Genomic DNA, 20,719 nt, shown 5'->3' with positions numbered 1-20,719 from the left:
TGACTGTCTATGGATAACAACTGTAGTATCGTGCATATAGGAAATAAACGTTGTAGCTTAAGAAATAAGTCGTGTTTAAACCCCGATCCACCAAGTGTCTTCATTTACGACATTTGCCTCTGCTTTCCAGCATGCATTTTCCAACAGCTTGGTTGCTAGGTGTTTTAGCGTCCTATCTGTGTACGGTTGCTAACTAATGGCTAGTTAAACAATATGGTCAGCGAAGCCCATAAGCCTCGTCTATAATGAATTGTAAACGTTGTAGTCGCGGACGAACACCCTGAAAGCGACAACACTCCATATTCACGAATGTGTGCCAAAAGGTGAGAATAATGCTAGCTGTGTTCGCCTTTAACGTTAGATAACGTTAACTGATTAGCTTGTCTCCTAGTAACGTAACGTTAACTCCGCTAACGTTAGCTTGCCACATTTTGGAAAACGTTGATTTTGTAGATTGTTGACTGAGATAAAATGGCTTTGTTTTTTTGTGGGTGCTACCCTCACACGATTATTTCATTGCCCCATACATTGTCCTCTCCTCACAGGCTTTGCAGAATGCTCGATGGACATACCTGAGATATTTGATGAGTGGATATTTGAAAAGTTTCGGTCACTCACATGAGTTCCAGGGGGACAAACAAGATGGGAGACATCCTGGCAACAGAAGCCGATCTTCTAGGGATGATCAAGGAGGTAAAAAAAATCAAATTTCCTGATTGTCCACACAGCACTATGAGAAACAGGATGAGCCCAAATAATAATAAAATCACTGTTATTGGCTTAAAATGCTGCCTCAACATATTGATACAAATTTAAATGCATGAAAAATAACACCATGATCGACGCAGGCAATGCCCGGTACTGTGGGCCACTGTCCATTCATTTCATCACTTTCAACTGTATGTGTGATCTGGAGAAGAATACCACACACAATGTTGACTACATGTTTCTGTTTTTTTGTAGTACCTTAAGTTTCAGGAATTTGAGGAAACTGTTGACTGTTTTGACAAGGAGTGCAAAAGCAAAGGCAAGCTCATCTCCAAACCTCATGTAAATACCGTCAGAAACTCAAAGATTACCAGCATTCAGGTAAATCCTACAATTCTTTTAACTTGTCGTTACTTCAAGAAGTGTGTTGATTTTATTTGTGGAGGTGGCAATTAGGGGCAGAGTCATATGATCCATAGGACAGACAGTCAAGATCGGCTTTCTTGTTTGTTTAATACCGTTTTATCTATTTATTTATAGATTTATTGTTATCGGCCCCTTCTCTAAATGTTCATTTGTAATGTGTCAGTTATCAGGTGTGATATGTAAAGCGAATTGCTTTAAAAAACTAAAATTTTTCTTGCTCATGTATGTTTTCCAAACATATCTGACTTTTCTAGAAAGACCTTCTTAGTTCTTTTGATGATGGAGATCCCAAAGTGTTCTTTGAACTGTGGACAGAGAATATTCCCTCTGAGATAAAAGACACAGACACCGAAGCCCAGAGCCTGGAGTTCTACCTTCACATCCACTTCACTATCTACCCACTGAGGAGGCACCCGGGTAGAGACGTATGTAGATCCATTAAAAAAAATGTTAGGTTTTGTTTGAACATTCTTAAAAAAAGAGCATTGCTAATCAAATGGTATCACAAGCCTTCAGCTGAATAGCATTACGTGGTCTTCTTCAAAATGTCCACTAAGCTGTGCTATCGGCTTGCTCTCATCGATGACGTCCCTTTCTTCTAAAAAATGCTCTGCCACTCGTTAGGTCTTTGTGGTGTGAGTATTTTTATAAATATAGCTTCTCTTTTGGTTTAGCAAGCCAAGAGAACAAATCCTATCTAGAGAATGGGTGTATGCGTCAGAGGAAATGTTTTAAATAATGTAATGGGCTCAATTTTGTAATTGACTACAAATATATCTGTTAGTTTGAAAACCTGAATCTTTCTCCAGGACCGAGCTGCATTTGAGGAGAGGATTTCCCACTTTAAACGGTACCTGGAGACTCGGGGAGCAGCACTCAGTCAGACCGCAGAGTTTCTCCCTTATTACGCCTTGCCCTTTGTTCCCGACCCCACTGTCCACCCCTCCTTCAAAGATCTTTTCCAGGTGCATATCTAATTGTTGAACATTACCTTGTTGGTTGCTAACTATCAATTCCTGTACTTATCAGCCAGTGCCGGCTTCATCATTTATTAAGTTCATACAAAAAAGCAAAAAGAATATTTAAAAAAAGAATGAACATAACCATATCTTCTCGCATCCTACACTGTGCACATATAGGATTCCTGGATACCACAGTTGAAGGATAAGCTGGAGCGATTTCTGTCTGGGACACTGAAGCCGTCCAACACCCCAAGGCTGCTGAGTTTATATGTATCCTCCATCGTGACTCACATGTCGATGCTGAGAAATTTTCTTTGGTTTGATGCCTATGCTGCTCTCAGTGGTGGGATTTAAGTAGGAAATTTAACAAATGTGTGCAAATATAACAGCTCAAACAAAGTCATGTATCTTTAAAAAAAAAAAAAGCTGTAGTGAAATTTTTTATTCACTTCAAGGTAATTAAGTTAGATTTTTTTGTCATTGCTATCTTGCTGACATTGCGCTAAAACCATGCTAGAGTGTGTAGCCCCTGACCTGCCTCACAGACATGGCTTACAGAACTGTAATAATATAATATTAAAGCTGTGTAGACCTATCAGATGAGCACACTAATATGGGAGCAGGGTCTTTTCACAACAGCCATTTTCACAGAAGTATAATTTATAATATTATTTCCATAATATTTTGCATTTTCATTTGCCGTGGGCCCGGTCTGTCTTTCTAAATAGAATAGACTTAAATAGATAGACTTATGTTTTTAAAAATCTCCCCACAAGCCAAATACTGAGTGGTTATTCCGTCTTTCTGGCTGCACCGCACATTGAAATCTCAGATAAAATCCTTATCTGACTGACTAAAGAATGAATGAACATTCAGAGTGACTTAGTCATTTCTGATGCTGCAAACGAATCCTGCCGGATGTGCATTTATAAATGGCTGCGTTTGAGTGAGGTGCAGGCTAACCCCCTTCAAAATAGAAAGGCGATTGAATGATAACAAAAATTGATGCTTTTACTGGAAAGCCGACGGGTCAACTTTCCTCCCTCCACGCATGATAACCATACCATGAAAATAAAACCCGTTCCCTGCTGGCCAATGATCAAAACAGTCAGATGAACAAAGCAACTATCATACCAAGAGCTGACCAAAGAAAATATACATTTTCGGACATTGATGGCAAATAATGGAACGAGAGGATCTAACATTTGTAATTTTTTCACACTCACTGATGAAAGCCGCTGTTTGTCGAGCGCACACAAGCGTTTACGTATGTTTAAACGCACTCAATGGTTACTGTGTTTGCCAACACGGGGGTGTTGGCCCCGGGCCCTTATTTGAAAATGATCCATCGCTCCCTTTTAAAACAAATAAAATATGCCTCCTTCTAACAGGATGTTTGACATATTGTGTGCTTGGCTTTTACATCCAGTCAAGCATAAGAAGACATTATCTTGCATGTTTCTTTGGAACGGGAAACAAATACAGTAATGTTTGACTTGTGTTCAGTTGAGTGCTCGAGCAGTGTCCTTAACAGGAACTAATGCAGAAGGAGGGAGGGAGTGCTAAAGGTAACTATCCCTCCCAAGTAATCAATTTTTTGAAATGTCTGTCGGAATTATGAAATCTCTCCTTTTACGCAGACTGCCAAAAAAAAACTTGTGTTTATTGAGTGGGTGCCAGCATTTTTGCCTTTCACTTCCTTATCAGATCCTTTAATGTGTTCTGGGAAGGAACCACGGCTTCCTGTACCCTCAGATCTTAAGACCACACTGGCTTATCAATTAACAGCGATGGACAAATATTCCAGATACTCAAGCCAAAACCCATGACTGATGAAGTATTATTTGAGGTTGAGTAATAATTGACTGAATGTTCTCTTAAAGATGGAACAAACCTGAAGTTTTGACTAGCTCACATTGTTTGGAAAGATGATGAGCACCCATCCATTCGTTTCTGTCATTTCAATCCTCTGATGACATATTTCACACTTTGACTGTTATGATTAAAGTTATGATGATTGTTGCATATTTGTTTCCTCTTTTACATCCTGCCACTTTATTACTGCGTGGATGTGTGTGTGTGTGTGTGTGTGTGTGTGTGTGCGCATGATTTCCCAGAGGCCATGCAGCAGTTGCACCTCCAACTAATTGAATCGGACCGGCGCATCACTAGCTACGTGCGCAAGTTACACAAGATGCAGGCCGACCATCACAACCTGATCGGAATCAGCGCCGAGCTGGTCGACTCTTTGGAGGCCACCGTCAGTGGAAAAATGGTAGGTCACCTTGACACACGCAGAAAGAGACACACACACGCACATACAAACGACAGACTCCTAAACTGGGGTGGGGAAACGGCCACCCTGCCCTCCCTCTGCCCACGAAACGGTGCGTCTTACAGCTCAAGGGTGACCGTGTGTGTTTTTGCAGATCTCCCCCGAGTACCTGCAGAGTGTGTTTGTTCGCCTGTTCAGCAGCCAGATGAGGCAGAGCGTGGTGCAGAGCACTGACTTCACCAGGCCTGGCACCGTGAGTGAGAGCACACAGACACCTCCCCTTTTTCCTCTTGCACCTCGGGGGCCTTGCGTAACAGACATTGGTCGAGTCGCCCTTTTTGTTTGAAAAGGATTTTTAAAAGAAGGTTCTTCTGACGTCGTACAGCCAACTGTAAGCCACGTCGTCAGTGTTTTGTTGACATCCTGGTGTGGCTCTAGTACACGCGTACATTTCACAAGGCTTGTCTAAAAGTTATTTGTGCATGCCACAACTCTGACTGCAGTAAAAAAGAAAGGAAAAAAAGAAAACTGTGGCACTAGCTGTTTATCCTCCGCTTTGGGTGTTAAGCTTTGAAAGTGGTTCGAACGGATACTATACACATTGATTCCATGCCAACGGTGGCGGAGACATATTCAAATTAAAAACACCAAATCCCCAAACTGTGCACACTTAACGACGCAGTTAACGATCCCGCTTCCTGTCAGTGGCCTCCATTGTGGTGTTGAGCTACGCTTTGTCAAATCTTGTTTCTCCCTGTTTTGAACTGAACAACTTCTTTCTGTGTGTTTGTGTTTCTCCGTGTGTTATGCTTTTGTCCACAAAGGGATATTACTCTATGAGTCCCTATGATGATGGCTATGTAAGTCTAATATGTTTTCATCTTTACATCCTGCCATCACTCAGGTCCCCACTTCTCATCTTGCTTATGCCTCGTCGTGCCTCTTCTTTCTCCTCCTCGCCCCCTCCTTCTCCTTGTGTCTGCCTCCCTTTCCTCACATGTAGACATGTCTCGGCCTATGATCCCTGTTGTTTCCCCTTATTTCGTATTCGATTACTCTTGTTTTAAGTGATATTTGGTCTGGTTTGTCAGATAAATTGTTCAAACCTCATCAAGTTATCATCCTCTTAACTCTCCCCTAGAGGATGTCTTGTGTTTCTTTATTCAGTTAACTTCCATGGAACGTCAGGTCCAGCCTTTAAGTGTTTTATACAAAGTTAAAATTAAGTAGAAGGATCTAACAACATGTAATTAGTATTTAATCTTTATTTTATGAAAGCTGCAAGTCGCACATGAGTGAGCAACTGTTCCCTTTCTCACAACATATTTCCAAACGCTGATTTTATGCCTTCATAATATTGTTATGGCTTTCACAGATGTTATTTTACTCCACTATGGTTTATTCAGCTGCTGGGGGAATGAAAAAATCTGTATCAAAGCAGAGACCAGAGTCACTTACTTGAAGAAAAAAAAAGAAGAACAATGGGTGGCCTTCGGCTGTCCCCCACTGTCATATCAGGGTCATTGGTGAGAAGACATGCTGAGAAGGAGAAGAGAGTAAAGGCATAGCTGTGTAAATCGTGCACTGTCAGAGGATTCAAGTCTTGTCTTATTATGTTGTAGATTAACTGAAATCTGAGTTCATACATTGAAATGTAACTGGAGAATATTGTTTTTATTGATATACATTCATCTCTTCATCAGGCCACCTTGAGTCCTGACACACCGTGTGTAAATTTCGCAAGATAAAACATGTTCGCATTCCATGGCTATACTGAAAGTTTTACGACAAAGGGAATTTGAGAAGGAAACTAAGTGACAGTGTTCTTCTTCGCTCACATATTTCCCGCTGCACACCAAAACAAAAATGTATCGCGTCCCCCTGATCCCTCAGACGACACAGATTGCCTTATCTAATTTAGTTACTTAACCCCTTTTCCTAACACCCTCCCTGCAATGATATGTGAGTCTCTATTTCCTTTTCTCTACAACAGCAACACAGTACATTCACACTGAGGTGTAACAAAATGGGATGTCTGTCACACACTAACATGCCCTCTCTGGTACTTTTGAATCTGCCAAATTATCTTATTCCCCTTGACACTGACTGCATGGGCGATGGGGCCTAAAATCACACCTGTATGTTTGGGGATTGAGCATGTGCCAGAAGCATGATGTATGCATGTCCATCAAATAACCCAAGCTCATCAGTAGCTGACTTGAATGCGGTATGAGGGTAGCACTGGGTAAGTAGGAGGACCAGGTAGTAAGGATGATGAAACATGGATTAGTGGTTTCCACATTTTAAGTTAACAATGTGATAAGTGTAGTCGGAAATTCTAATATAAGCTCCACTCCTCCGTGTCTTCTTTTCTCAATTTTGCTCTCGCACACAGGCCTCCTCGATGCTACGAGCATCCATCGCGCCACAGTAAGTCTCAAATTGGGAACTTCTGATATGTTTGGTTGGAAAACTGCGCCATGGTGAAAACATGGCTGACTCCTCTTTTGTGTTAATCTCCAGGAAATCCAGGGAGGTGCCAATGCTGCCCTCAGTGGACTACGACAAGCTGAAGGAAGACCTGGTCGACGGCTCAGACCGACTCAAGGCCCTGCTGCTCCAGGCGCTGCGCTGGGTGCGTAATCATAGTCTTGATATTAGTATTCTACTAATGATCGTTTGTTAACCCAGCGAAGGTTTTCAATTTTGACAAACTGAATATTTTCTTTTTTTTTACCATACAGCAGTTAACAAGCACCAATGATGTTGCCTTCGCGTGTCTCCTCTTCCTGTGAGTCTTCATTGTTGTTTCTTTCACGTCATTTCAGAGACTGACTCGCTCCCTCCCTGGTGAACAGAGAGACACAGTACTTCAGGCCTTTATCAGCAACGACCTGCTGGAGCGCTACAGCACAAAACAGGTGAGATTTCAGGGCCGCAGCTGTTCGTGCAATCTTACTGGGGCATGTTTAACACCCATAACAGTAGCATTGCTATGGTAGACATCTCTGTCTGATCTCCATCAGAGTTAAAGGTGAACATAACTTCTTCTCTATTGGCCTCACGGCCTAATTAAACCCCAGGCTCTAATTTCAGGAGGACCTGAGTTGGAGAATTTGGCACCCCTGGCTCCTTTCACCTTTCCTTTCAGGGCGCCATGTTAAAAACAATCCCTTTACAAAAGAGTATGTGATCTTTATCTCCCACCTGAGCTCTTTGTCTTTACCAAAGTGCTCCGATCAACCCCATAAATTACACTTGAGCCATTTACTGCAAGAGCTCTAATAACAGTGGAAGGGTGTTGAATTCACATGATCAAATAAAATGCATCTTTGTTTGATGGTGGCCCATGTTTTCCCAGCACACCTGTAACTGTCTTTGCCCTGCTAACTTCACTTTATATTACATTATTATTATTTTTATTATAATGTGTGTTCTATTAGCTGAAAAACTGCTTGCAAAGGCACAATGAAATACAAATGCGATGCAATAACTGTCTCTGGGTGGGTATGTATTTAAGCAGTCTCAAATAAAAAGATTGTACTGGTCGCACTTTTATTTTTTATCCTGAAATGTCCGCCGCTGTTGAGATTCAAGGGGATAAAATAAAAGCGGCATTTATCTACCACACTTAGACCTGCTTATAGGTTTCTATTTACCGCTTTTACGTGGCAGCAGTAGTATTCATCGATGCATTTGCATTTCCTAGCATTCTAATCCACCCTACATTTTGTGTTTCCACAGAAAACTTTGCTTCAATTGATGAGATCGAAGAACGAGATTGTCCGGCAATACATGGCTCGTCTCATCAATGCGTTTGCTTCCTTAGCAGAAGGTAAGTGCTCAAGAATTATTATTTCTTTGCAACACTATTCATCATCTGACTGGAGGCATTTAGAGGTATAGATTCACAGAAGACCTCAATGGTTTTTAGTGCACTCAGGTTTGAAACTGCTAATGATCCCCTGTCCAGTCTGCAACCAGTCCTTTGATACTGTGGTTTTATTAATGTGTTGTCTTCATTTACAGCTCAATCTTCAATTAATTATGTTATTTCATTGTTGAAGCTCCTACTAGCAATGTATTGCCTTAAGATCTTAATTCCATGCTGTTTAAATGCTTTCAGGTCGGGTTTACCTCTCCCATATCCCCGTTCTTCTGAAACTTCTGATAGAGGCGCTCAAGACGGAGGATAAAGACTCTCTGACGAGAGAGAATGTGCTGGTGGCGCTGCAGAAGCTTAGCCTCAGGTAAATAAAAAAAAGTTATATGGGGACTTATTTCTCCACAGAATGTGGGTCATCCGGCTCCTCTCTGATGAGGACATGAGCAGACATGTAACAAAGTCCCTTCCTTGAAGTTTCAGTAACACGATTGGGCTTTTTTCCAAAGTATAATCCAATACACATAAGCTGGCAAATGGAGTCATTTGAATAAAAAGGATGCAACTATGAAGTGTTCATCGTTGTAATATTCAACAGCATGTCTAAGCTGAACAAAACATTTGCATGTCACTAATTGAGATTCAAGCAGCACCGAAAAGCTGTTTTTTAATTAGTGATATTGCAAAGTCACATGCTTAAAACGTTAATTTATAATCATTTCTTGGTAGGAGGAGCCAGCAGACTGCCATGATAGCAGCCAATCTGATTGGCTGGCTGGTAGATGAGCTGCAGGACTCCGACTGCCTGAGTGACTACACCCTGCAGTATGCTGCCGCTCTGCTCATGAACCTGTGTCTGCGGACAAAAGGTAAAGGAAAGGAACAGGTAGATGCAGAATAGAGAAAGAAGTATATAACAATATAGTTGAATAACTCAAACGTTTTTGTATTTTTTCTGCACATTCAATTAGATCATGTCCATAATATTCGGTAGATTTGTTTGAGACTAAATCATTTAATAACTTATTTCTAAATTCATCAATTATCCGTCTGACTTTGTTCCTTTGGGATTGTTATGGTCCACAGGCCTTTTATTTGTTTGCTCCTTAATTTAACATTTTAGCTTTTACAGCTTCATATGAGCACAGGTAGATAAAGGTAGATGATTGTCGCTGCACTCTCCTTCGTCCTTTTTTCCGCCTACATCACACCCAGAGTGTGTGTGTGTGTGTTCATGTTACTCGCAATTAATGCACACACAAGATCAAAAAATTGATCAAAATATTTCCTTCAATTTTGTGTCTGTTACCCGAGGGCCTTTTTTGTAATGACACTGCACCGTGTCAGTGGTTGCATTACCTTGCTCAAAGAAAGCTAACATGCAAAGGAAAAATTGATTGGGTTGGAAGGAAGTATTAACCCAAATTCAAACGTTATCTTATCTTTTACTAACCAAATGTTTGTGTGCGTGTTTGTGTGTTGGATGGCTATGTTTGCACAGGAAAAAGGAAGTGTGCAGAAAATGCCAGGCATGTGCTAAAGGTTCTAACTGACGTCCTTGGCCATGAGAACCATGAGGTGACACATCCGTCAACACTGTTACACAGATGCACTTATTGTCAGTCGCTTTGGATGAAAGTGTCAGCTAAATGGCATGTAATGTAATGTTGAATACAAAATAGATGTAATGTGAGCGGAGGACAATCTTATGGAGGTAGAAAAACAAACACCACGTGAAAGGCATTTTCACTCACCCTCATGAAAGAGAGTGTCTAGTTTGCAGCGTCAAACTTCTATCTAAACGCACACAGCACTTTGTGAGTTAACAACTTTATTATTCCCTCACAAATACAGCTTCATCACTACTTAGTCTGCGGAAATACAATTGTTACCCGAGACAACAACCCAGGATACCATTAAATTATACTAGCTTCTTTCAATGTGGTAAAAAAAAAGCTGCTCACAACCTTGTAGGGCCAATAAATTGTGATCTCATTGCTGTTACTCCTAAAATATAGTATAGGTCCTCTTTGCTCTTTGTGTCTATTTTCCCTTACTATTGTATTTTCAAACAAGCTGTCCATTTGATCATCATTATGATAGTGTGTGTGTGTGTGTGTGTCACTGTGTGTGTGTCACTTTGCTTTCTCAGATTCGACCATATGTGAACGGAGCTCTGTACAGTATCCTGTGTATTCCCTCTGTGCGACAGGAAGCAAAAGAGATGGTGAGATAGCAGAAATGTGTCCAACTGCTTGGAGCAAACAGACCCAGTTGTTTTTTTTTGCTCTGCATTTATCTTTTCACGTCACCACACAACCAGTGGAAGGGAAACGGCAGGTGTTTGTTGCACCGAGGTATCGGTGAGCTGGAGAGTCTGGCTGAGCCCATCCAGTCCAAAAAACATCATATTTCAGCCTCAAAGCTTTTTTAAATTATTTTTATTTAGCTTTAAATGTATGTTGTACATTCGTGGGTCATGTATTTGCCTCTCACTTGTGCAGAGTGTGGAGGAGATTCTCCACTGTTACAGCAAAGAGGAGAACCCAGACCTCAACAGACAGATTGGTTTCATCATTAAACAGCTAAACTCAGGTTAGTCAAGTAAAATTGACTGCTACAATAAATGTATCTTTTGACTATGAATGTGTGTGCATACAGTATGTGTTGGCTTGTTGTTTAGAATTTGGTGCAGCTGGTATTACTGGCATTATTCATAACATCTACTGTTAAGAAGTCCTTAACAGCACTTCATAACATCTACTTCTGACTATAAAGTTTAGTGGCTTTTGTAAGTGGTTCTCAATCTGTTAATCCCTTTTTGCTATAATTGATTATTTACACTGTATAAACTATACTTAGTTTTATTCCCAATATAATAAGCTGTTGTTTTTTGGAAAATTGATTGACTTTTTTAATTCCTATGTTCTGTACCACCCAGCGGAAGAAGAGGGACCAGAGTCAGATGATGAGGAAGATGAGGACGACAATGATGTAAATCCTGCCCTAAACCCACTAAAGATGCATACGTTATTGCTTTACACCATAATGTTATATACCTATCTACACATTATTGAACCTTTTATTTTACCTTGGAAATACACAGGGAGGAACTGATTTACGATATGGACAACTAAAAATGACAGAAATGCACTTAATACAAAGCTTAAATGATAACTACTCTAGGAGTAGAAATAATAAAGCATTAAGACACACTAAAGCAATTAAAACCAAAAGCAAAATAATCAACCAAAGAAAATACAAAGAAAAAAGAAATAGGATGAAATTAACAAGCGATTCAGTTGCTCTAAAGATGAAAGTAAAGGAACGAAACAGTGTTATCAAGATGAGGCATGTAGTAAGTTTAAGTGGGAGAAGATGGAATTTCCTTAGTGTGTGCAGTATGTGTGTGCTTCCCATCCCCCTACACTCCTATTCCCCTTGTCGTGGTATAAGAATTCCTTGAGTGCAAGTGCCCTTGTTCCATTGCCTCTGATCTCAGATGTGGTATTTTGTAGCTGCTATCCATTTACCGTGGCTATAAGGGTGGACCGATATATACATGTCCACAGCAAGTGCAGACTACACTGGTCTCTTGTTTGCGCCGAGGGACTTGATGCCAAGTATTGTGTTACACCCCCGTTTTGTAGACTCACATCCTATATTATAGTGTTATAGTGAAAAAGTAAAGTAAACCACAGTCACAGCAATCAACACACTTCAGAATATTTCATGTAATCTGTTTGTGGCAGGAGACTTCTCATAAAAGTTGAACATGGTCAGCTGTGTTTATTGCATCATTTGATTGCATACTCGTGTAGTCTTCGTTGACCTTCATCTCTTGCATTTTTTCGAAAACACTCACCACAGACAATGTCATTTTGATCTGAATTTATTGCCGTTGCCCTGTGATAGGAAGACCTAATGGAGGCAGACCTCGATGCAGAAGAAGTCCTCCAACCACAGCCCAGGGAACCGTCTGGGGAGAGTCTGCTCACTACAGAGTACCTGGGAGTAAGAGTAAAACACATTCACACTCCTCACCATGCATTTAAAAACATGTTGCTTTTTTAGAAGACGCATAATAAAGCGGACGAGCCAACACACGCTGTTACACAGCCTTAACGATGACCTTGAGATTGGCTACCTAAAAGGGCACCGGACACGGGACAACCACTGGACACTGGCACTTGCACACGTCGAGTGTTAGGAGACTGCATGACATCATTTGTCCGTATTTCAGAGGTGGCAGCGTGTATAACAAATGAACACAGATATATAACTTTCATATAAATTGTCTTGTGTTTGTGTGGCGTAGATTATGACCAACTTGGCGAAAGTGAAGAGGAAGTCAACCCCTCTGTCCCAACAGAGTGCTGACGAACCCCTACAACGGCCAGTCACGCCCAGCTCTCACCGTCAGTTCAACGCAGTGTGAGTTAAAAACACACACGAGACAATACCAGGCATTCCCCACTCACGACTCCTGGGTGGATTGGTAGTGTGCAAGATACAGTTTTGTTTCTTACTCAAGGATACTTAAGTTGTACAGACGGCCATATCTAGATAAAGTCATGTGATGTCTGGCCTATTTTATTCTTAAAGTGGTTTTATTGTGCCGTCCTCTGTTCGACCACATAGATTCGGATGTTCCTGCATCTATTGAAACTAATGCAGTAGGTCACAGCCAGAGGGATTTAAAATACATTTAGCACTTATACCTCGCAAAGCCAAGCTGAATTGTTCATTGATGGTAAAGGAATGAGTCAGCAGGAGGAGATTGCAGCTAGAGCTGCTTTGCACTGAAAGGCAGATCATTGGCATTCCAAAAAATGTAATTCACACTTCAGGGATTAAAGAAAGTCTTATTTCAAGATAATGGATATGCAACTTGTGAGGAATTGTTGTACTACATATGACCAGAGGTAAAGGACCATCAACTTAAAATAAGTCCTTGATATGCTGGTTTAGTAAGTTACTAAAGAGAACCAACCGTGATGCTAACCTTTATTCGTGTAGCGAGTTTACATACAACGCTGTGGAACCAGGGAGCACCAATGAAGGTCAGGGAACCAAGTGGATTCAAATATTGAAGATGTGATACAAATAGGATAATCCAAAATACAAACATTGAGTCCGGATGCATAACCAGAGCTTTGTTGTTTGTGTCATGCCTAGGGATTATCGGTCCGACGGTCGAGGTATTGAGGGTAACAGGGAATTCCCCTTTAGCAGACAGAAGAGCGAGGAAGGAAGCCTGCCTCCTTCTCGATACTACTCCCGACCTCCTACACGCTCCGGCAGTCGCCCCAGCACTGCTGACTCCCTACGCCACAGTGTCGGTGGGTGAATGGTGTTATTACACTTTGTGTTTCCTGGAAATCGGTTGCATATTTGCGAGACATTTGATTTCACCTGCTGCTTTTTATTTAGTTTATGTGGAACTATTTGATGTGATGCCCGAGGTCTAATGGGCAAGGACAAATTAAGAGAGACCTTGTGGCCAAATCCTATTTCCTATAATGTATATTATACATTTCCATATACTCTATGCTCATGCGTTCCACAGTGACTATACAAATGTGCAGTACAGTCCAGCCAAGTTTCTTTATTTAAGTTATGGTCCAGGATTCTAAAGGTAGTGTGATGAAGCTCTAACACGCCCCTCCTCTCAGACTCAGAGTGCGGCCGGTTGTCCCAGGAGTCAGAGTTGGACGGGCCATTCGAGGGGCAATCCAGAAAAAGTTGTTCCCAGGAGGAACACAACGGACAGTCTGGCAGGTAAACAGACACACAAATGTTAATCACACATGTACGTAAGAAAGAAAGGACTGTTGCATGGATGGGTCTGTAATTTAATGGTTGCCATGTTCATTGACGCCAAGGTGGCAGGTTGCGTGTTGCAATCTCAGAACGACATGAACCGATCTCAGGTCAGTGTGATTTTAAATAGAGTGAATGAGTCCAGAAAACACAACCACAGCACAATAAAAAGTCCTTACAATCATTTGTTTAGCAGCAACTACCCTAAAAGAGAGACATAGCAGACTGTAAAGGAATGATGCAAACGGGTATAAACCGTGTCAGCTGAGGTTCCTGTGAGAACCTGAAACGTGTGTCAGTGTATTTGTGTGTCTGTGGAATCCGAATCAGAGAGGGTTGTTTCACATTGTTCTGTGACTCAGCACCGCCAAGCTGGTCTGTGAGTCTGTGACATGCGTCTAAACGAGCAGGTCCCACAAAGAGACCCATTCAATCCAACCTCCCCACCTTCTCTTCTCCTTTAAATCCCAGAGGAACTTGAGTCCTGAATTACGCCAAGAGTGATGTGTCCTAGCTTCAGTTATCACCCCCTTACACCAAATAACACGTCAAACATAACTCCACAATACGGATGTCACTAACCCGCATTTGGAGGCAAGACTTTTATACTGTGAAGAGATTTCACAACAGGATCTACATTTTTGTCATAGTTTTTTACTTCAATTAATTCCCTTCTTTGTGTATCTAATCCACATTGGTTTCTAGGTAGCAGCGATCCCCTCCAATCTGAGATCGCCTTAATTTCTTGTAACATTTGGCTACAAAATATGATATTACGGAGGTTGGAGCCAATACGACTACTGTGAGCAGAATGAGCTGTATGAAATCCATCCGTCTATTATGGGGACACATTTCTCCACAGGATGTGGGTCATTTGGCTCCTGTCTGATGAGTCCATTCCATTCCGTTGTAGTTTCAGTAACACCATAAGGCCTTTTTCCAAAGCCAATCATTTTATAACCCAATTTGCAGTAGCTATGTAAGTAAGTCATTTGCATAAAAGGATGCAACTATGAAGTGTTAGTACATCGGTGTAATGTTAAGCATGTCCAAGCTGAACAAAAAATGTATGGGAGAGAAGATGCATGTTTTGTTTTTGCATGTCACTATTTAAGGTTCAAACCGCACCAAAAGAGTCTCGGCAACAAAAGCTGTTTTTTAATTGGTGATACTGCAAAGTCACGTGCCGAAAATGTTGAAAGACCCAATGAACTCATACTATAGACATTTGTTAGTTTGACACCCTGCCCATAATTTGAATCGCTTCACTATTCACTTATGATTTTACATTTATTTTGTTGTTTAAAAAAACCTGCAATTTTAATGTTAAAAATATCTGGATGTTCCGAGACAAATTAGACATATAGAGTTGCAATACATGCATACATTTATGATGCCTGTACGGTGTGGATATCCCCACTGATAGCTGTCCACACCGGGTATCTTGGAAGTATTGGTGAAATAGTCCGGCCCGCTTTCTCCGTAAGTGGAGACGATCGACTGAAACAAGTTAAGTGGATGCTATCAAGTGTCAAAGGCTCGTGCAAGGTTGATGTTGTACCCAGAAATGACAAGAATTCAACGCAATCAAACCTACAATGAAATCAGAGCTGTTCGCGGCTCTATTGTCCCACCGCTACCGAGTAGCTCGTCAGATAACAGAATATCGTCTCCGGATAATCCCTTTCACGGAGGAAAAGTAAGAAAGAAGCTGCAATAAATGAATCAACAAAATACAGTTGATGTCGTTTCTCAAGAGGCTGTCTTGGTCAAACTAGCCTCAATATTCATTTTACATATGTCTTTGTCTCCCTCTCCTCTTCCTGTCATTACTAGTGATTATGTCCCTGCATTTACAAGCCAGCCCAAGACTCCCCGCACACCTGACTCAGCACCCGGCCAGAGCGTGGGGTCTCCCCGGGCTCGAGGCCCACCGCTGGCCCCCAAGTTCTCCACCTCGGAGCCTCAGCAGAGCAGCCGGCCGGGCTCCGCAAGCTCCACAGGTGAAAGGATACAACAAGGTGGAAGTAAGCACATGCACGCATGTTGTTTCTGGTTGGACTGTCCAACATAACAGGAAATAGATGTAGACATTAATCAATAACAGGCCGAGTTGTTCATTTAGGGGGTATAACGTGATTATGCCGATTATTACGTGGTATTCGGGATCACAATAAAACTCTCTGCCGGTCTCACTGATTTAAAATCCTGGATATATTTTGAATTTTCCTGCTCTCTTTGAAAAAAACTGAAATAACATGAAAGAAGACAAAAGTGGAATATACTATGAGAAGACATATCAGGTTCTGGTTGCTGTGGAGCACACTTTAGTTACACATTGTGATTCAGTAGTTTCATATAGGATTTTGATAGTATCATTTTGTTAGCAGTACATACATGACTTGAAAAACAGTAGGAAATTAGTTTTAATCTGGCCATATGTATTATCTCCGCATCTTAAACTTATAACTTGAGTCACTGCAGTGAGGAGGGCCTGAACCGCTGCTCTGATGCTTTTAGTTGGGGTGATAGCATCTCCCCATGCTCTCATGCATCTTAACTCCATTTGATAAGCGATTACCTCTGGCTCTTACCCCGGCTGCCCTTACCATGAAGCCTGCAATAGGGCCTAATGGTTTTCCCAAACCCGCACATCTTCCTGTGTGTGTTGTACTTTCAAGGTCTGGCAAGTGTCAGATATTTATTGATTTTTATGAGTCACTTAATTGTAGCTCCACTTAAAGGCCACTAAGCAGGCGCACATGACAAGGCAAACTAAATAAGTACACTTTTATTGGGAGCATCTTAGCTTAAATGGGTATGTTCCCTGCTAGCTCCCTGCAGTTTTTTTCTCTTTTCTTTGGGTCTTTTCAATATATTTTTTTTCACTTCGATCCAGTTGCTGCGGACTGTCAGGTGTTATTATGACTGATGTTTTCAGCTTAGCCGAGTCTGGCCAACCACATGCTGAGACAGGCCCACTTTTGTATAACACATCCGTTGTGACTGACAGAGACACTCCTTTAGAACGAGGGATAGAAGAGGCTTTTTTTCTAGCTGACCACCCACTCAGCCAGCTCAAACAAGGAGGGGAGCTGCCACTGCATCGCCACATTGAGAGGACGGAAAATGACTGCATTATCCTTCCCCAGTCCTGTTGACAAGGCCGACATCACGTGATGACAGTTCTCTGTTATGTTGCCGTGCTGCAGTGTCTTCGGATTGTCACTTTGGAGTGAAAGAAATAAGATATTAGGTTTTCTTTTCTCCCAAATAGGAAGGAAATTATAGAACGGAACCAAAACCTTGGATTTTAAGTTATTATCAGGATGATAACCAATCTTAAACCGGATTACCTAAGCTAAAAGGAATTGAAAAATATAGTTTTACTGTCAAATAATGTTTGAATAATGACTAATAAAGGTGTTTTTTAGATTATTTAGCTGAAGGGAGGAAAACAAACAAGTTCAAGAGTTAGCACTGGTAGCTGCTGGCACTGGTAGCTGTTAGCACGGGTAGCAGCTAGCACTGGTAGCTGTTAGCACGGGTAGCAGCTAGCACTGGTAGCTGTTAGCACGGGTAGCAGCTAGCACTGGTAGCTGTTAGCACTGGAAGCTGCTAGCATTGGTAGCTGCTATCACTGGTAGCTGTTAGCACTGGTAGCTGTTAGCACTGGAAGCTGCTAGCATTGGTAGCTGCCAGCCATGTTTAGAGCGCAGTCAAAATAGGACTGTTCTTCACCATCTCTTTTCCCCCAACCCCACATCCCTCCTTCTTTCAGGCAGCCTGTTGAACAGGAGGTGAAAAGAGAGCTATTCCCATGGAGGAGCCCTATCTTCCCGGGGGCTTCATGCTTCCTGTAACATCATCCATGTTGTGAACAGGGTCAGGGCGACAGAGATGGCCGAGGATCAGCAGCAGCGGGAGTAGTCGCTCAAACAATGCAAAGCATTGTGCCCCTCCATTTTTTTTCTTCCCCCATTTGGCCTCACCACAGACTTGGAACATGATATAGACAATAACCACAACCCCCAGCCGTCCAACCCTGTGCAACTTTCTCCACGCTCATCAAGGTGATGGTGGGCACACCTAAATAGGTGCAACATCCTCCAGCTATAAAAAGAATAGTCAAGAGGCGGGTAATCTAACTTGGAAGAATGGCCAGTCTTAAAGTAAATCTACAATATTTTTTATGTTCAATATGTTTTTGCCTAGTTTTAACCACTCAAGAACTGGCAGGAATGTTTCCGGTTATCTGACAGAACTAGACAGAGAGATTCAATGTATATCATCATTTTTCTGTTAATATCCCATAGGATATTGCATTGGAAATCATGAAGGGAAACTACTCCTTTGTCTTTGAATTTATTGTACAGATATTAAAAACATTGTTTTTTTTCAGTTTTCATCTTGATTACATTAATCTGAAACCTTAGCTTTTCACTACGTACTGTATATTTATATTTTTGACTGGTTGAAAATATCGATCCACATGAACGAATAATTGTACAGGCTTCGCTTCAAATGAAAAGGCATTATTTCATATCAGAGTTGCTGCTCTCGTTTGACTTATGCTTTAGGATGTGTTAAGAGACAGACGTGTCGTCAGTCCGGTAGTGTTTTTGTTGTTGTTTGTAATATTTAATAGATAAGTGTTTATTGCTATTAACATACACAGCAATCCCCACATCAGACAAAAAACAACTTTGTGAACATCTTTTTGTTTTCCAGCATTGAAGTTGTATTTGTAATTTGATAGTAATTCATTTGATTACTGTTTGTTGTTTTAAATAAATTTGTGACATGTCATCTGTTTTCTCTTGGTATCTACATCTCATTAGCTGCTTTTTTTTAATTTATCAACTTTGATAACTGGGTGCTACATCCCAATTTGGCTACTGTTAAGAGCTGCATCGCAGTATTGAATCATAAAACACTTCCTGTTGCACAACTACTGCCGGCCGGCTGGCATGTTTTGCCCACACAGGGATACGTGCTCGTCTTTGTGTTGCTCCGAGCAATTTCACTAAGATTTCTGCACTCGTGTCATTTTGTAAACGGAAAGCTACGTCACACTGTATATGTGCTGACATGCTGGAGTTTTTAATTAAAACGGAATGCAGTTAAAGATATGTGTGGAATGAGGACATTTTCAGTTTGGCAATCATTGAAGTAAAATCAATGAATGAGGAAGTTGTGTCAAAAAAGAAGAAGCCAATCATCGACTACTATAGTATAAAGCTGTCGAGTTTATTCCGGTTTCACACGCTTCAAAAAGCGTTTTTTCAGACGCCGCCTCCACTGCCTTATTCTCTCAAAAACGGGCAGTGCAAGTGTTGTGTGCGAATGGGTGGTTTGCAAAGTACTCAAATTTGTTCACCCAAGTGTTGTTAAATGAGTGACTGATTAACCTTCCCCTCTGTGGGTGACAGCCAGTGCTGACCCTCAAATATTGGTGTGAATAATAAAACGCACGATTGACCAATTCCACTGAGCCAGTGGTGGTAACGTGCTGCAACACTGTCATACTGGAACACATGATTGGGATCATGTTAAATCCTTAATGTCCTTTATTAGTGACACCTATGATTCCTCCAGCACGACGGGTCCGAATGTTTCTACGTGAAATGACTGCCTTCAAACCGATGTACTACCAGTGAGACTAGTTACTAAAATCAGGGTCCGGTGACAGGATGTCAATGCTCAGTCGACTTCCTTCTGATACGTAGGGGCTGCAGGATTGATGTATCGCAAGTCTTTTCTAATTATTCACATGCTGCCCCCCCCCCCCCCCCCCCCCCACGCTCCCGCCCCTTCCCCCGAGGCCTGAGCAGCAGCACAATGCGAGGAAGCAGGCCGCACATGACAGACTGACGCACTTGCAGCCAGGTGGCTAAGTAACCCCGAGCTCCAGCCACGCCGCTGCTGTCAGTGTGTGACGGCGACAGAGAGGAAGCCGCTGCCATCTATCATAACAAAATGTGGATAACGACTCGGGTTGGGGCTTAGTGATTTAGAAAATCATCAAACAGCTACTCCGGCATTTCTAACACTCGGGAGATCCCTATTTGGCTTAAGACTAAACGGTTTGTTTATCTGCGCCTTTTACCACATCGAGTGCAGGGAAACAGTTAAACCCCCTGATTTACAATATCTGTGTTAAAACAAGTTGGAAAGCTATTGTATTGTCATCAAGGCTAGAATATAAACAAGGGAAGGTTGGGAACTGTGGCACATGATCCTGAAACTCCAAGAGCGCTGAAAGCTTTCAGGTTACTTTTTTTGTCTTTTGGCTGATTTAATAATTGTAAAGCTTAAATAGTTTGGGTAATTGGCTGGAACCTTACTTAATACCGCATCTTGGGAGCCTGTTTTTGAAGCCTTTCACTTTGTGATCATATTGTTCTGGTTAGAGATTTCATTTTTTTGTCCCTATCTTTTATTGTTAAATGTATTCATTTTCTTATATTTTCTTTTTGTTGTATGGCCTGTGTTATTCCTTGTGAGCGCCTTTAACGCGTATGCAGACATGGCAAATAAAGCTAAATCATGTTTTAAAAACTTTTTTGCTCTCGCTCTTATGTTCAAATAATGAAGAAACACCAGACGAACAGGAGACATCTTTGAATGAACAGTTAAAAT

At 41.5% G+C, this 20,719-nt stretch overlaps 1 protein-coding gene across 4 annotated transcripts; it reads left to right on the top strand.

The window, feature by feature from the left end:
* Positions 1-114: 114 nt before the first annotated feature.
* Positions 115-18,886, top strand: LOC119217240 (lisH domain-containing protein ARMC9). 4 transcript variants are annotated; one of them, XM_037470734.2, is made up of 26 exons: positions 116-323; positions 546-693; positions 964-1,089; positions 1,389-1,559; positions 1,944-2,099; positions 2,274-2,366; positions 3,643-3,664; positions 4,214-4,371; positions 4,526-4,624; positions 5,196-5,231; positions 6,767-6,801; positions 6,895-7,006; positions 7,200-7,292; positions 8,116-8,206; positions 8,498-8,621; positions 8,984-9,123; positions 9,756-9,832; positions 10,407-10,481; positions 10,759-10,849; positions 11,196-11,248; positions 12,170-12,268; positions 12,573-12,688; positions 13,433-13,596; positions 13,930-14,035; positions 15,914-16,080; positions 17,859-18,886. In XM_037470734.2, the coding sequence occupies exons 2-26, from the start codon at positions 619-621 to the stop codon at positions 17,879-17,881; spliced, it is 2,502 nt and encodes an 833-aa protein (XP_037326631.2). In that variant the 5' UTR covers positions 116-323; positions 546-618; the 3' UTR covers positions 17,882-18,886. The 4 variants fall into 4 exon arrangements, with proteins under 4 accessions (XP_037326628.2, XP_037326630.2, XP_037326631.2 ...); XM_037470732.2 differs by having other exon boundaries at positions 15,914-16,104; XM_037470731.2 differs by having other exon boundaries at positions 115-323; positions 15,914-18,886.
* Positions 18,887-20,719: the final 1,833 nt, after the last annotated feature.

Source organism: Pungitius pungitius, chromosome 7 (assembly GCF_949316345.1).
Source record: "Pungitius pungitius chromosome 7, fPunPun2.1, whole genome shotgun sequence".
Classification (NCBI taxonomy): Eukaryota; Metazoa; Chordata; class Actinopteri; order Perciformes; family Gasterosteidae; genus Pungitius; species Pungitius pungitius.
The sequence above is the reverse complement of the archived record's forward strand: the minus strand, read 5'-3'. Positions and strand labels throughout refer to the sequence as shown.